Source organism: Daphnia pulex, chromosome 5 (genome assembly GCF_021134715.1).
Source record: "Daphnia pulex isolate KAP4 chromosome 5, ASM2113471v1".
Lineage (NCBI taxonomy): Eukaryota > Metazoa > Arthropoda > Branchiopoda > Diplostraca > Daphniidae > Daphnia > Daphnia pulex.
This window is the reverse complement of record NC_060021.1, coordinates 5,197,598-5,214,621: the sequence shown is the minus strand read 5'-3', so window position 1 is coordinate 5,214,621 and position 17,024 is coordinate 5,197,598. Positions and strand designations below refer to the sequence as shown.

General features: G+C 38.4%; 3 protein-coding genes across 10 annotated transcripts; 1 reads left to right on the top strand and 2 right to left on the bottom strand.

Annotated features, from left to right (window-relative positions):
- The first annotated feature begins 33 nt into the window (after window positions 1–33).
- On the top strand, window positions 34–5,587 carry LOC124195005 (cullin-associated NEDD8-dissociated protein 1-like). Its single transcript, XM_046589458.1, has 20 exons — window positions 34–243; window positions 361–530; window positions 599–767; window positions 843–1,180; window positions 1,258–1,474; window positions 1,540–1,638; window positions 1,702–1,810; window positions 1,878–2,056; window positions 2,114–2,235; window positions 2,301–2,484; window positions 2,548–2,725; window positions 2,785–3,013; window positions 3,091–3,356; window positions 3,448–3,752; window positions 3,805–4,254; window positions 4,317–4,445; window positions 4,529–4,694; window positions 4,765–4,940; window positions 5,009–5,116; window positions 5,194–5,587. The coding sequence occupies exons 1-20, from the start codon at window positions 202–204 to the stop codon at window positions 5,281–5,283; spliced, it is 3,726 nt and encodes a 1,241-aa protein (XP_046445414.1). The 5' UTR covers window positions 34–201; the 3' UTR covers window positions 5,284–5,587.
- Window positions 5,198–7,011, bottom strand: LOC124195007 (GTP-binding protein Rheb-like). 8 transcript variants are annotated; one of them, XR_006875103.1, is made up of 8 exons: window positions 6,870–7,011; window positions 6,600–6,715; window positions 6,468–6,539; window positions 6,193–6,400; window positions 5,988–6,117; window positions 5,811–5,907; window positions 5,689–5,752; window positions 5,198–5,613 (listed from the first exon to the last, which is right to left on the bottom strand). XR_006875103.1 is itself a non-coding variant. In XM_046589465.1 (7 exons), exons 2-6 carry the CDS (start codon window positions 6,652–6,654, stop codon window positions 5,815–5,817), a joined length of 558 nt encoding a protein of 185 aa, XP_046445421.1. In that variant the 5' UTR covers window positions 6,655–6,715; window positions 6,854–7,008; the 3' UTR covers window positions 5,659–5,752; window positions 5,811–5,814. The 8 variants fall into 8 exon arrangements, 4 of the variants coding, with proteins under 4 accessions (XP_046445421.1, XP_046445419.1, XP_046445418.1 ...); XR_006875102.1 differs by having other exon boundaries at window positions 5,198–5,579; XR_006875101.1 differs by having other exon boundaries at window positions 5,689–5,907.
- Window positions 7,012–8,637: 1,626 nt separating this feature from the next.
- On the bottom strand, window positions 8,638–12,682 carry LOC124194812 (transcription factor SPT20 homolog). The gene is made up of 6 exons (XM_046589198.1): window positions 12,655–12,682; window positions 12,375–12,602; window positions 12,234–12,328; window positions 9,543–9,806; window positions 8,963–9,148; window positions 8,638–8,883 (listed from the first exon to the last, which is right to left on the bottom strand). The coding sequence occupies exons 1-6, from the start codon at window positions 12,680–12,682 to the stop codon at window positions 8,638–8,640; spliced, it is 1,047 nt and encodes a 348-aa protein (XP_046445154.1).
- Window positions 12,683–17,024: the final 4,342 nt, after the last annotated feature.

Sequence of the window (17,024 nt, the reverse complement as noted above, 5' to 3'; positions counted from 1 at the left end):
TACCCTGGCTGGCCTACCTTTTCATTACGTCGGTTTACGTCTTCTCATCAGTGCAGACTGCAGAAGAAACCAGAAGAGGCTTCTCTTCCTTCTTTTCTCTTCAACCGGCGAGTCAGCACATAACAGATACACACTCGATTGAAAAAAAGAGACGTCGTAGTTTTTTTTTGCCTCTCACAATTCTGAATTCAAGGCTAAAGAATGTCGAACGTCTCGTACCATATCGCCAATCTTTTAGAAAAGGTCCAAATCTTAATGTCAATTATAACAAATCACTTGAAATGCTTGCTCTTCAGGAGGCAATGCATGCTCTCTACTGTATCCAAACAGTCAATGTAATGCAAAAAAATTCACTTACAGATGGCTTCCAGCGATAAGGATTTCCGATTCATGGCAACCAATGATTTGATGGGAGAGTTACAGAAAGATTCCATCAAGTTGGATGATGACTCTGAGCGAAAGGTTGTTAAGATGCTTCTTCGCTTGTTGGAGGACAAGAATGGCGAAGTTCAGAACCTGGCTGTCAGATGGTATGTATAGTTAAACCAGAAATGTACAGAAATTCACTCAGCACTTATAATTTTAATTGAATTCACAGTCTTGGACCTTTAGTCACAAAAGTGAAGGATGTTCAAGTGGAAACGATTGTTGAACATCTTTGCACAAATATGTCATCAGACAAGGAACAATTAAGAGATATCTCTTCAATTGGTTTAAAAACTGTTATTAGTGAACTCCCTTTGACTGCATCTGGAATGGCAGCATCTGTAAGTTCTACAGAATGGCATATTCACTTTCTTTTCTATTGATGTTTTAAATGCTTTGGTTTGTTACCCAACCAGGTTTGTAAAAGAATAACAGGTCGCTTGAACACGGCAATTGCCAAGCAAGAAGATGTGTCAGTACAACTAGAGGCCCTTGATATCTTGGCTGATTTGCTTACCAGATTTGGTAGTCTCCTGGTCTCCTTTCACGAAGCTATCCGCGAAGCATTATTACCCCAGCTAGCTTCGCCGCGTCTTGCAGTACGCAAACGTACAATCCAGGCTTTAGGCCACTTGGTTATGTCGTGCCATCATACTCTATACGTGAAGATTATGGAACACCTTCTTGATGGTCTGGCCAAGAACTCTACCACTTCAACAACCAGAACTTACATTCAAGCAGTTGGTGCTATATGGTATCCAAACACTTGATCAGTTGACAACTTAATTGTTGCATCATAAATGCTAAATGTTTTCCTCTAATAAAAACTAGTCGTCAAGCCGGTCATCGCTTTGGTGAGAACGTGGAGAGAGTGGTGCCGTCTCTAATTCAGTTCATTAACGTAGATGATGATGAACTCCGAGAGTTCTGTCTTCAGGCTTTTGAGGCACTCGTTCACAAATGCTCCAAAGAGATGACACCTCACATTGGTACTCTCACTGGTATCTGCCTGGAACTATTAGCCTATGATCCAAACTACAATTACGAAGTACGAAACATCAGCTAACATTTATTTGAATTATCAAACTTACAGAGTGATGATTTTTGTTGTAGGAAGAAAACGGCGAAGATGACGAAGGAGATATGGAAACTGAAGAAGAAGATGAAGAAAATGAGGAAGAGTATTCGGATGATGACGACATGTCCTGGAAAGTGAGTAAACGATTTCATCATCGGAAAAAAAAGGAAAACATTTATTTTATTTCTTCCCCTCAGGTACGACGATGTGCTGCAAAATGCTTAGAGGCGATTATCAGCACCCGCCCAGATTTGCTAATAGATTTTTACCGTACCATTTCTCCTGTGTTGATCGGTAGATTTAAAGGTTCGTAAAATTCAGTTGTTCTGATCAAAATTGGAACAATTAATCAAAACATTTCTGGCATTTTCAGAGCGCGAAGAAAACGTAAAAGCTGATATCTTCCATGCATTCATTGCTCTTTTGAAACAGACCAAGCCATCTGGATCTGTTCGCGACGATGGTACTGGCTTCGGCGCTAATCAAGAGATTTACAGCGTGTTGATGCAACAAGTCCCTCTCATTATTAAAGCCACCAGTAAACAAATGAAGGTAACGAAAGGTTCCCTTTAGTTCTTGGAATGGTAAATACTTACACTTTTAATACAGGACAAAAGCCTAAAAACTCGACAAGGTGTGCTTGCCCTTTTGACCGAGCTAGTCTTGGTTATTCCCGGGTGTTTGAGCCCTCATTTCAGTCAGTTGGTCCCAGGAATCCTCTTCTGTCTCAAGTATTTTTTTTTCCCGCTGGCATCGTCGTAACACACCGACCAACTAACTCTTTGATATATTACAGTGAAAGGAATGCGAGCTCTCCGATGAAAATAGATACTTTGCAATTTGTACACACGGTACTAATTCACCATCCGCCCGAAGTGGCTCACGAGCATATTGCAGCATTGTTGCCTTCTTTGTTGAGTGCTGTATCCGATCCGTTTTACAAGATCACATCCGAAGCTCTTTTGGTTCTCCAGCAGTTGGTAAATGTTTTTGACTGAAATATTTATTTGGAATTCACTTTAAATGCTTCTATTTTTATAAAGGTGCGAGTGATGCGTCCATTGGATTCAGCCACCACATTTGACTTTACACCATACACAGTCTCCATTTATGATAGCGTACTAGTCCGGCTAAAAGCTGCTGATTTGGACCAGGAAGTCAAAGAGCGCGCCATTTCATGCATGGGTTTCATAGTTTCTCATCTGGGAGATCACCTTGCTGGTAAGAAATTAAAAATGATAAATTCTGCATACTTTTGAATTCACAACTTCTTTGCTCAGATCAACTAATGGTATGCCTCCCCATCTTTTTGGATCGTCTTCGAAACGAGATTACCCGGTTAACGACAGTCAAAGCTTTAACAAAAATTGCTTCGTCTCCGTTACACATCAATATAAGCCCATTGTTGCCCGAAGCACTTCCAATTCTTGCGGGATTTTTGCGTAAGAACCAGCGGGCACTTAAACTAACTACCCTTGCTTTGCTCGATCGTATCGTCAACAACTACAGGTAATAACTTACTTAAAAGTTTTATGTTTTTCCTCTTGGTTCCCTTTAAGACTTCTCTTTCTTTGTTTTTTTTTTAGCGCTGCGCTAACACCGGAACTACTGCATGCGGTTTTAACCGAAATACCGCCTCTGCTGTCGGAATCTGATTTGCACATCGCGCAGCTAACCCTTCATTTGCTCACTTCTGTTGCGCGGAATCAGCGTTCGGCGTTTCAAACCGGTGGAGTTAATGGAGGCATTTTGTCCGAAGTCTTCAATCTCTTGCGCTCACCTTTGCTTCAAGGTGTGGCTCTGGGATCCCTTCTCGATTTCCTACAGGCTTTGGTCGAGTTTAATGCTCCGGGTTAGTGATTTTTTTTCTCTTAATTTCAACTGTATTACTTAGAAGACAACTTATTAACAATATTAACTGTTCACTTTTACTTTCCATTCAGGATCTGGTCTTGGCTACCGCGATTTGTTGATGTGTCTGATGAATTTGGCGTCAAAACCTGGTCTCCACAAGACTGCCCATCATTCTGTCGCCCAGGCTGTTGCTTCACTGGTTGTGACGCAACCTGTTTCTGAAGCTTTTACTTTGGTACAGAATTTTCTTCAGGAAGCTCAGAGACCTCATTCTGATTGGCAACACATCTTTGCCCTGCTCTGCATGGGAGAAATTGGCAAAAGAATGGATCTTCACCAAGTCCCAGGGTTGGGACAAGCAATCATCGATTCCTTCGGCCCACCAAATGAAGAAGTATTTCTAATCTTTTCTAACGTCAACATCAATCTATATCCGTTTTCTTTAGGTAAAATCTGCAGCTTCGCACGCCCTCGGTTCAGTAGCAGTGGGAAATCTTCCAGCTTTCTTGCCCTTCATTCTTACTCAGATTGAAACTCAATCACGGCGTCAGTATTTGTTGCTCCACTCGTTAAAGGAAGTGATTACTTCGCTGTCACTTGGAACCGAGGCCATTGCACAACTGCGCCCTTTCGTACCCCAAATTTGGGATCTTCTCTTCCGTCACTGCGAGTGTAACGAAGAAGGAACACGCAATGTTGTGGCGGAGTGTTTGGGAAAGCTTACTCTCACAGACCCAGAGGGATTGCTTCCACGACTTCGAGCAGCTCTGAACAGCCCTAGTGCGTTGATGAGAACCACGATCGTCACAGCAGCCAAATTCACAATTTCTGATCAAGTCCAGTCCATTGATCCTCTGCTGAAGCAATGTATGGGCGATTTCCTTCAAACCTTACAGGTAATGATCAATTTCATTGGGGTTGATTAGAACGGATCAGTATTTAATTGATTCTGTAATAGGATGATGACTTGAATGTGCGACGAGTGGCATTAATTGCCTTTAATTCGGCAGCACACAACAAGCCTTCCTTGGTCCGAGACTTACTCGATTCCGTTTTGCCTCAGCTCTATAACGAAACCAAAGTCAGAGTAAGTATTCTAGTGATGGAATCAATTTCTTAAAACTAAAATATGCTAAATAAAAAAAAATTATAACTAATTATAATTTTTAGAAAGAGTTGGTCCGCGAAGTGGAAATGGGTCCCTTTAAGCACACCGTTGACGATGGTCTTGACCTTCGTAAAGCCGCTTTCGAATGCATGTATACCCTTCTGGATTCATGTCTTGATCGATTGGATGTTTTCGAATTTTTGAATCACGTTGAACTGGGATTGAAAGGTTGGTGTTTTGTTTCTTGGAACAAAAACGATGTTACTTACAGCTCACGTTCATTTACAACTTCTTACAGATCACAACGACATCAAAATGCTGACTTATTTAATGGTTGCCCGTCTGGCCACGTTGTGTCCTACTGCCGTTCTTCAACGCCTCGATCGATTAGTCGAACCCCTACGAACTACTTGCACGGCTAGAGTTAAGGCGAATGCAGTCAAACAAGAATATGAAATGCAAAATGAACTTAAGGTGATTGATTTATTACTTTATAGAACCGAATCAAATGAATTGGTAATCAAACGAAATATTTAAAATAGCGATCTGCCATGCGAGCCGTGACTGCATTGCTGATCATTCCTGATTCGGACAAAAATCCACAACTTAACGAGTTCGTTCTGCATATTCGTTCATCACCCGATCTTCAGGTAACTAAATAACAACTGCCAAAAACCAGCACGTACTATTCGCCTAAACTTAAAATTTTTACACTTACCATTTTCAGACTCTTTTCGACTCGATCCAGAAAGATGGCTCCGGACATCATGGAAATGCTGCAGGTGGATCCAGTGATTCGAACATGGATTTAAGTTAAAGTGGTGTATAATTATGTATCTATTATCGAAAAAATCGGATCGGGGAATTGTCACGAATGAAACATTGTTTCGTTCTTTTCTTTGAAATGTCTATGGTGGATGAAAGGGAAGTAGGGGTACATGTATTAACCATTCTTCTTGAACGGATGCGTTGAACATTGTTTAAGTTCAGTTCCACTACGATGCACTTTTCAGCACGGTGTGTATCTTTTTCTGAGAAAAAAAGATCTGTTGCGTTATTTCATCTTTTCCCCCATGTCATTTTAGATATTCAAAATCGAGAAATACAACTTTCCTGCAAAATGTTAATCGTATTTAATGTTCAAAACCTAAATTTGGTGAACATCGTTTATACAAGATAAGAACCACTTACATAGTACAAATGATAAATGTATTTCGCTCACCATGAAAGCTTTTCAACGTTGCTTCACAAATCCAAGAAACCGAGATAACGGTCGTTATGAAAAACTGCGTAATATTAGAAGGGAAAAAAATTGGCGCTGGTAGATTTTTCTACATTTCATACCCGTTCAGGACAGAACACAACTGCTCTTTTCGTTTCCATTACTGCTATCTGCTTTCTCCATTTCCGTTATCAGTCGGTTAAAAATTTCGCAGACAGACTAGAGATGAAAGGAAAAAAAAAAAAATTCTTAATAGAAAGTACAATTTCAAATCTCCAAATGAATATTAATCAGCATACCTCGTGTGACCTAGCAGAAACTTCATAAAATGAGGCTTTCCAAGTGTCGGCAAGCCTTTTGCCCTCTTCTGTGCTGACTACTCTTTCACGGTGAAGGTCTGTTTTATTACCAACAATAACAAGAGGTATTCTATAGTGATGAAAAGAAACTGGTTGTCAGACATAAAATTATTGAGTGATGAAATGCTACCTTAGAGAAACTTACGTGATTTTACCAGTCATATCCATAATCTTTTCTAGCAAAACTTGTAACAGCTCAAAGCTTTGAACTGAAGTAATGGAATATACAAGTACATAACCATGCATGTCCATTGAATGTTGAGCTGGGAAAATAGCATATTCATCTTGACCAGCAGTATCCACCAACTTTAGCTCAAAATCTTGCCCTCTTACTTTCCATGGTTTGGTGAAGGCTGGATTTCAGTCAAGACAAAACAAAAATTAAACAGTGTTCCTTTACAACACAAACAAGGAGCATACTGTTTTCAATTGTAGGGTCATAAGAATCAACAAATTGATTTTCAACAAATTGGATGGTCAGTGAAGATTTTCCTAGGTAAATGAAAATTATAAAAAATAATCTAACATGATCTTTCAACTGCAACAACTTACCAACTGAGCGGTAGCCCATAATTGCAATCTTCCTCTGTTTTCTTTGAGGTGGCATGTTGGACTAGTATTTCCCAAGTTATGCAAGTATGTATGGCGAGTGCTTCTTACGTCATGCACTACAAAATACAAACAACACTTATATTTCAAAGCATATACTTTCAATAAGGAATGGTGAAAGAAATCAATGGCCACCACTTGCAACAGCATTTAAAAAATATTTTCATAAGGTACTTCATTAAGTTCATTATAAATACCAAGTAAGTTTAATACCTTCTTGTTCTGTGCTGCTAAAACGTTTCCTTTTAGATTTTTCTTTTGCAATACAAGAAAAGATTTTTACGGATCAAAATAACGTGTTTTCTGTTTAGTTAGTTGGACAGCTTCTTTACTGATTACAGCGTTGCAACAAGTACTGTTGTGGAGATAACAAATATGCGTATAAAATTTAAATAAAATATAAATAAATTAGAGTTTAAATTATAAATTTATAATACGCATCTTAAATGAACTTTACACTCAAATCTAAATAATATTACATGTAAAAAATACCAAACAGAGACTCCGTCTATAGCGACTGTCCCAAACAAGTTTTTTACTATGCTCTGCAAACTGTTTTGTTTTTCTGAACTTACAGATCGAGCGCTAGATGGCGAGCAAACTTCTGCACGTGAATCAGCACACACTGAAACAGTTTGCCGAAGGTTTGCACGTGATCAGCACACGCCGAATCGTGGCAAGTCGAAAATGGTAATTTCAATGCCAGATATTACCAAAGCCGAAACTGTAAATGGAAAAACTTACCATGAGAATTTCGTCAAACTAATTCGATTTCGTTAATCCTTCTTATTGCACAACTGAATGAGCCCTAGACATTATGAACTTTCATGTCCTTCGGGGAAGACCAATTGGTATCATGTGGTCACAGCATGGAGTATGCAGAGACATGATCACTTGGCTATGCCTACGTCAATTTCCAACAACCAGCTGATGCTAAGATAACAATAGTGAGTGAAGACTTATCGTTTATCCTTCTTATCGTACAACTGAATGAGCCCTTAGTCTACTGTATTGATTAAGTGAAAGTTGAGGAGTTGAAAAATTTTATTTGTTTAGTAGCAATGCAGTAGTACAATTTCTGTGTTTTATTTCAATTTGAAGTAAAATTATTCGTAATTGCGCCTACGGTGTTGTATGTCCAGTTTGCTTTCTCGCTGGCGACGTTGATGTTCTTCTCTTAGTTGTTCTCATCTATTATCTTCATCATTTTGACGCTCGAACTGACGACGCGGATCAATTTGTGGCTCCCGTTGTTGTTGAGAGTCCCGTTGTTGTTGAGAGTCCCGTTGTTGTTGCTCCCTTAGTTGTTGTTGCTCCCTTAGTTGTGGCTCCCGTAGAATGAGACGTGGTGGTTGTAGGACAAATCGTGTTTGTTGTGGTTGTTGTTGTAGGGAGTATAGATTTTGTTGAGGAATGTTATGGGGCGGTTGAGGAGTGTGTTGAGGCAAATACTGAAAAAAGTTGAAAAGGTCGGCGAGTAATGGAGGGAGCACAAACATGAGCATATGGAGTACTGGCACTGTACACAGTACCGCAGTCAGTATTTTGGAGGGACCGGGCAGGAGCGGCCGGAAAAAGGATGACCAACAAGAAGAACAAAAAAGACGGGCAACGTCATCGCCACAGCAACGCAAAGTGGAGTTTAACGCCAAAAAATTCCGCATGTACACAAAAAAAAAAAATGAAAAATAGAAGAAAAATAGTCAGTTTTCAGCTGTTTACTTTTGCTTCTTCCTAGCTTGAGTAGGTCGTATGAGTCTCGATCCTGATTCTAAATTATTAAATATTATAATTTTCTTTTTCTTTTAAGAAAATGTATAGGAAATTTAGTTACCTTTAGTCATTCCGGAAACGTATCCCTCAACTGTTGCTTCTCTCGAAGTGGGGAATCCCACAAAGTCAGTTGGCACATAGGGTTTAGTTTTTTCCATGAACTCTTCACCGGTGACCAATGTGAAATTCGGCTCAACACCTTCACTGTTCAATACATGTACGCCAGTTGTATACGCTGTAACTGACGACGCGGATCAATTTGTGGCTCCCGTTGTTGTTGAGAGTCCCGTTGTTGTTGCTCGTGTTGTTGTTGTTGCTCCCTTAGTTGTGGCTCCCGTAGAATGAGACGTGGTGGTTGTAGGAAAAATCGTGTTTGTTGTGGTTGTTGTTGTAGGGAGTATAGATTTTGTTGAGGAATGTTATGGGGCGGTTGAGGAGTGTGTTGAGGCAAATACTGAACAAGTTGGTATGTCGGTATTGGAATGTTGGGCATGAATGGCATGAATATGGGAATGTTGATTATTGAAATTTGCTCGAGCATGAAACTGTTGAACAGGTGGGAATTGTTGAGTGGATGTTCCACGAGTTTGAAAATGTTGAGAATGTGTAGCATGAAAATGGACAGCTCGACGATAATTAGGCTCCTTAGGTAATGAATAGTATTGCCACATCAAAGTTGTTTTCCTGGGTCCCCATCCAAACCCTTCAATTGGTGGATACTATTGAAGGATGAAAACATAAGTTAAGAAAGTGAAATTGTTGTTAACAAGGTGAAAATATAATGTACCAGGTGGTGAGGGAAAGCCCACGAATATTGAACAACAGCGTTGTTAAAAAGATAATAAAATCCAGGACGATACAGGGGATCCAGAACTTTCAAACTGCGTTGAATCTCTCTGTGTGCATTGCATTGTTCTACAAAACTGAGGGGTTGTAACAGTAAGGCTTTGAAATGTTGAATCTTTCTTTGATGATAACTACTTCCATTCACAACTCCCGCTTTTGCAATATCTTGCATGGAAATCACCATTTTTGACTTAGCACGACTCGGCGTGTGCTGCTCACCTGATGCTGATCACAAACGTTTGGCAAACTGTTTCAGCGCGTGCTGACCTTGCCGCCTTCAAAGAGTTTGCAGCTTTTGATGAAGATTGGTTCCTCACCCGCATGGTATCTCTGGTCAGGCATATTTACATCAGGTCTCCCATTGGAGTCAAGAACGTTAAGAGAATCTATTGAGATTGAGCGCACCTGATGTTGTTGTTGAGGGCGATGGTTCCGGTTAAAAAGTTGCTGTTGTTGCTGAGAGCGTTGGCGTTGTCGCACCTGATGTTGTTGTTGAGGACGTTGGTTTTGGTTCATATGTTGCTGTTGTTGCTAAGAGCGTTGGCGTTGTCGCAGCTTTTGGCGTTCACGATTGCGTTTCCTTTTTTCTCTTGGGAGAGAGTGGTAGAGCAACATCAACTCCACTCTTCTTCCACCCCAGCCAGGACCAACAATCGGGGTTTGATGTAAAGGTTAGTAAGATGAAGTGAAGGCAAGATATGATGAATACATAACCAAAATATAAATACATACCGTATCAAAATACCATGTGTTGTGTACTACAGCATTATTAAACTGGTACTCAATGCCAGAGCGATATGTTGGTTCCAATTGGTTCAAACTTAAAAAAAAAACTGCTGAAATTTTATTTATTTTAAATACAAAGGATATTCTCTCATCTGTCATGGTGGATCCAGCAATTAATAAAACCCTTCTGTTACGAGTTTGATAGGCACACCCATGAGTAAGGTCGGTATAACGATGTTTAATTTTAAAATTTATTCAAGAAGAAAAATGCGATTTAACGAAAAAGTAATTGTTATTGTCCGAAAATGTTGGTTTGAATTTTTAACTGCATGCTACGACTTGTGTTTCCTTCTTTTTACCGTCTCCCCATGTGTCTCCGAAAATGTGGGTTTAAATCTTCAACTGCATGCTACGACTTGTGGATTTCCCTTCCTTTTCTGTTTTTTTAAAAATACGTCTTCGGATAGTGTTATGTAGTCTTTGCTGGACTTGTCTTTTTTTGAATTTTTTGTCGTTTGAAAAAAAGCTTAGCTAAAATCGTGCACGGCGACCAGCCGACTATCCCATTCGAGAACAAGCAATGGTGCTTCCTAATTAGGTAGGTAAGTGGAAAATTATAAAGGTAAGGTAAGTGATTAAGCTCGTGCTCATTGAAAAATACTATTAGAAAGTAAATGAAGTTGTGCGAAACCTCTTTATTCATGCACTACTCAACTCTATAGTACGCAACGTGGGATTAATGTTCTTCCGCGATCGTTGAATTTTTCTGTATACTAGATTTTCCGTTTAATTTCCACATTTTTGCTAAATTACCTGTTTTTTTTTTTTAAATAATTTTTTTGCAATTTTTTTACATTTTATTTCAGCAATTGTTATTAAGTATAACTTTACCTTTGACGTCATCACTATTTCATTAATTTTCAATCGTTTTATTGTGTTTGATCTCTGTTAGATGTGGTTTGATTTTTAATCGCTGTGAAAAACATTGTTTTTTTAAATCAGTGTATGATTTGGTTTGATTTATGTTTGATACATTTGATCCATGTTTGATTTATGTTTAAATATTTTTGTATTCCTTTGTATGCTTATAGAAAGACAAAAACCGCACCTTATAAGAACGATTGATTTTTTTGACACGTTTATTTGTCTTTCAAGTTCCAAGTCAGACTAAGCGCCTTTTAATGATAAAACGCTTCGCATGTAAGGTTTAAAAAACTAAGGAAATTTAATTGCACTTTTAATTGTAAGTTGTAAGTAATTAAGTAAAGCTGTAAAGTGGTAAAAAATGCATCGTTCTTGGCGTCGCTTGTACTACTGTTTAGTACACTTATTTTTACTCTGAAATTTCAGTAGCTTCTGCTCGAAATTTTAATTGTGTGCTCGAAATTTGTCCGCATCAGCAAAAAGATTGATTTGTCGTTCGCAACGACTGCAAATTGGCCCACTCATTATCGGCAACGGCTTCTTTGATATCACGATTCTGGATTGCAGAATAATAAGTAAACCGACTGATAGTGTTACTTGCCTAAAAAAAGAGGAATTATGCGAGGGGTCGCCGACTCATTTACTAAGTGAACCAAGGGGAAAATTGGCAAAAATGTTTCCCCTCCTTTTCCCATTTTCCCTTTTTTTCCCCTTTTTTCAAATTGTTTCGAATTTTTTCGAATTTTACGAATTTTTTCCAATTTTTTTCCAGTTGCTACTTTAACCATTTTCCCCCTATTTTTCCCAGGTTTTCCCTTGTTTCCATTTAATTTCACAAATTTTCTCAGAATTTCCCCATTTTCGTATTTACCGATTGAATGTACAAAAATATTTTGTATTCGCAGATATTGAGCAGTTGCAGGGTATTTACTTTAAATTTTATAAGAAAGGTGTATTAGCATGTACAATATCTTCTCGATACACGACGTTATTACATGACGGAATTGATGGTGGAGGGAGACTGCAGATGTAGCTATAAAACGGGTGAAAGGCATGGGCAATAACGGCTAATTTACTTCCCGTTGAAGATATTGTTTTTCTAATTCTGGTTTGGCCATCAAATTTATACCATGTACAATTCACACAAATGTATTCATCGGCTTTCTTGTCTTTATACCCATTTGCCATTCGTATATCAGCTTTTGTTTATTTCCTGAACAAAATTGGAATTGTACGTCCTAGTAAAAACAAATAATTCCTATTTTTTCCGAGAGGAGTTTCAAATAAACACCAGTCTCCGATTCTTACGATCATTTTTCGAGAGTCAGGAAATGAAGCTGCATAATGGCATGAAATGGCGACACGTAAAGTACAGTTATTGCTCAATTTCTTAGTTTGTTGTTCTAGAAACCAAAAAGATCATTGTCTTTTGAACGAAGCGTTGGTTACCTTCTGCATCAGCTATTTTAACAAACGCAAAAAAGTGAGCACCGCCTTCACCAGAAAAATGTTCACTAAAATCTCTGGAATCTCCTTGTTCTACCGAGCGAAGGACCTCAAGATCATACGGATCTTGTTCAGCTACACTTTTGGCGCTTTCGTCGTCTTTTTGACAGTACTCAGGAACTTCCTCTTGGTCTTGCTCTTGCAATTCTTTTGTCTGATATCGTTCTGTTGCTTATGTTTTTCCCGTACGACGAATCAAACTGAAAATTTGCTGTGTCGCTACCATCTAATCCGATTCCTAGATCTTTCATTTTTTTCTTTGTCTTGAATTCAATTTCTAGATCTTTTATCTTTTTCTTTTCAATTTGCATGCATATTTTCAGTCCCTTCGATCTCAACTGAGTCTCATCTGAGGGTAGAATTATCTTTTTCAGAGTGTCACATGAGCCACCACTTCGGTTTCTTTTTTTTGACATCACGACGATAAATAACACAATCTTGGGCACCCTGCTGCTGGAGAACAAGATTTCGCATCTATTTTCCTGAAGCGATCTAAAAATTCCGATTCCGTGATGCTTGGTTGGTTCAGGCCGACTGGACACAATGAACGCAATTTACGAAAAAAAACTCTCGCACTGTTGTCTGCTCAGTAGCCATGGAAGCAGTAGGGCTGGATTGTTTTCAGTTCGGCACTTCCGTATGAGAAGAATAAGAGAATGGGTATTTATCTCGATCGACAGATACGCATTTGAAGAAATCAAATTTTTTGCTAGGGTATACATTTTGTCGCTTGTTACTCACAAACACCAGTATTCAAAGCAAAACAATACTGTCCAAATCTGGTTGATGCGCTGCAGAGGCAAAAAATTCTTTTCAAGGAAAGCAGTCCTTGCCAGGTACATCATCTCTAGATAAAACGATGTACCAGCAGCATCCCCCTATTTTTTCAAAAATTTGGATCATTACATGATGTTTAATTTGAAATTTTATATTCTCGGCTATGGTTGACCTTCCAAAATTTGGCCAACATCTCACGAACTATGGGATTCGAAATTCTATCAGCTGCGCCAAAGTTCATCTTATCCAGATAGATCGACAGCAAATAAAAGAATAAAATAAGAGTATATATTAGGATTATAACATTGATCAAGCTAAATGAAACGTACCTTTTCGAATTAACACCTTTTCTTTAGACTTATTTTCCATTAGGCAGTGGATGTCGTTTGAGGTGGCGAAATTGTTCCCAAGAGCAATGAAGTCTGGATTCAGCAACTTTGTTTAAAGTTTTGTTAGGATATGGGGAACATCTTATATAAAATTACAAGTCCGGATGTTACACGACAGCCCCGGACATAATCCCAAAAAACTATGTTCTTCTGAGTTTTTTCAGGAAGCTAGAAATTGGCCTTTCAAGACCTGTGTGCTCGAGCATGAACTTCATTTTTCTGCTATCACCATCGGATCCATTTGCTATTACTTCAATTCCCATCTCCTTTAGGCATTGTGTAATATAAGTATGCCTATTTTTTACGTCAAGTGATTTCATCTTGTTGTCACTGGCAAAAGACCCGATTCGAATAGCAGGAGAGAAATCTGCCAGACGAACATAACTTTGGCCGCCTTGTAGATCTTGAAGTCGAGTTCAGCTTGAGTTATTTGCCTAATAAGAGAGAAATTATGGTAGTGGTTATTTAAAACCAATGGAAAGAAGTAGAAAAAAAACAAGAAAAAAGCAATATTCTACGCAGTTAGGTGCCTGGAGGTCCTGGAGCTACAGAGGCGAGCAATACACAAAAATTTTGATGACATGGACCAATGGCCAGCACATACAGTGCCAAAATACTAGCCACACAAGATTTTTCACCAATTGATGTAGATTTTTTTTCTCTGATTGTTTTGGAAGAAGTACCCCGTCAACGAACTATATTCTCTCTTCCGTGTGTAGTCGCAGAATTAGCATTTTTTTCCATGTTCGTTTTTAGATGACACTTGAATGCCATATTTCGCGAACAGGGAAGTTTTTCCTGCTCCACCCTTGCAACTAGCTGGTCACCACCTGGTAGTCTCAATCTGGAATGGCATGTCTTCTCTCGAGCGTAGGTGACCTTATGTCAAAGAAAAAACAAAAATTTGTAAAATTCTTGGATAAGGGGGAATGTACAATAAAATATGATCTGTGACTTACGAAGGCAGCGCACTTTCAGCGATTCATTATCTTCGCTCTTTGGATATTGGAGGGAGCTATGCATTCCTCATCCGTGTACTCGTTTTCATTTAAGTCGCTGCAAATATCCCTGAAGAAAGTTTGATTTGCTGGAGCGGTTGCGTTATAATACATGTTAGGTTTGTATCCTTTATTTGGTTCGAAATTAACTCCAAAATAATGCAACGAAGAATCAATTAATGCCGGATTCACTTTACATATGGTACTCTGTACTCTGTAGCATCCTCATATTGAAACACACTGAAGGATAACATAACCAAGTACTGCATATCTGAGTGATCTTGTACGTATTTCAACAAATTTGCCTTTCATGCGATAGAGCGTCCATTTCTATACTGGAATAGTATGAAACATATCATTTGCTCAAAGTTCACTCCATATATAAGTATTAAATAATTAAACTTATATTTGATAGACTGCCCGTCTATCTGCATTTTTTGTCAAATTACTAACAAAACAATTCGGTGTCCCAGCTATTTGCCGCCATTGTTGTCATCTTTCTTCAAAAATTCAGGCATTTCCTATTACATAATGAGAGAAAGTTATGGGTTTTTGCTATTATAAATGCTATGACAACAATCAAGCTTTGAGCTATAGCCTCGATGACATACACACGAGATAGAGAGGTAATCCAACCCCGGAGAAACGGATCTTTCATCTCATTCCTTGTCATATTTCCTAACATAAATTGGGTGGCCAAAACGCTTAAACGGCTGAAACGCCCCTCAACCATTAAACGTTGGCGTTGATGTGATTGCGTAAGCATTTCACGCCATAACCGAGTCATAGAGGGGTGGCGTTGTGTTCATCTGATGCTGCAATTTTTTTTCTGTGTGACTCTTTCAGAAAAAAAAACTTGTTTTGTTTAACGTTCGTCAAATATTGATCAGTCTAAGAAAGATGATACACTTCTTTTGTCAGTGCCTGTTTCACACCTACAGTATATTCAACTAAGATAAAAAGTTAACGATACCAATATTTTTATCTATCAATCACTTTATTTGAGGGATAAATTATGAAGCACTGTTTTCAACGGTTGGCTCTTTATCAGTAAAATTAATGAAATTGGATAGATATAGCTTTGTTTCGAGTAAAATTTTCTACTGCGTCGTGAGTTGTAATTTTACCGACATTCTGTTTACATTGGATGTAAAGTTCGTATTTTTGCAACGTTTATTACGCTATCTGTAGCTATTGCAGCTAAAATTGATTTTCTTTGAAGGAACTTGCCACTGGCCACAGCAATGAACCATGTCATCTGATTCCAATTTGAATGTGTTTTGTAGAGAAGATATAAATGTTTTGTTACTTTTAAAGCCATATACAAGTATTATTATCATGTTAATTTTGGTCGTAACTGCATGGGTTGCAGTTAGTATTTGGTTGTTGCCACAAGACCTTTCCCAAGATAGTATTTGATAGTTAGAAATTTTTATATATTGCCTTTTGTTTGGGCAGCGTTTTATTTACAACACATCGAATCCGATCAAAATACACTGTATATCTTCCAATGGTTTTCCTGTCAGTTTGATAATGTTTGCCATTTTTTGAGGAATTGAGTTTAAAATTTCTTTAATGAGGTATAACTGTACCAATCAAATCCGGTTTGCTTTTTGTGGTCTACATCTCTAGCTATTGAAAATTTTTGTTACTCTATAGTTTTAATTTGTTCTTATTGTTTGTAAAACAGTCATTACAAATTGTTGTTGGGGTTTCAAGTTGGTTGTGTTTTATCACCAAGAGTTCTGGTTGCAGGTGATAAAACAAAAGGAGTGCATGTGCATCTCTTTCTCAGTTCTTTTTTGTTGTTTTACCTGATCATAACCAAATAAGCCTTAGAAACCTAAAAAGGATGTGACAATATCCACTTGAGAATGTAATTGTTTAAGTTTGAATACTTGAACTGGGCCAAACAACATTTTTTCATGAAATCTTGAAATGATTTAAATAATACGGACATGTCAAATTTTTGGTTAAACTAATTTTCATCTGATCTTTCAATTATCAACCCAAACTGCTGTCAAAGAGATACAAACAACGAGATTAAAAAAAAAGAAGACGCAAAGCACCACAAGGAAAAAAAAACAGCTCTACTGCCCGCCGTCTCCGTAACACTGTAGAAAATCAGCACGTTTTGCAACACACATTCTTCTTCTTCTTGGTGCACATTACAGAAGTTAAAACCATGGCATCAATGTAGATTGACGTCGAGGCCTCTGTCATCGATATTCAAATTATGACAAAGATCCTATTGTACCACCAAACGACCGTAGTTTTACCACCAGCATTGGGCAGCTTGCCAGCTGCTTAGAAAACCACGCCCCACCCATTTACTTTCCGACTTTTAAAGGAAGAAACCATGGTGAAAAGGTGGTCAAGGGGGCTGCAAATGCCGTGTGATTTGTTCAAAATCTCCCTGAAACCACTGC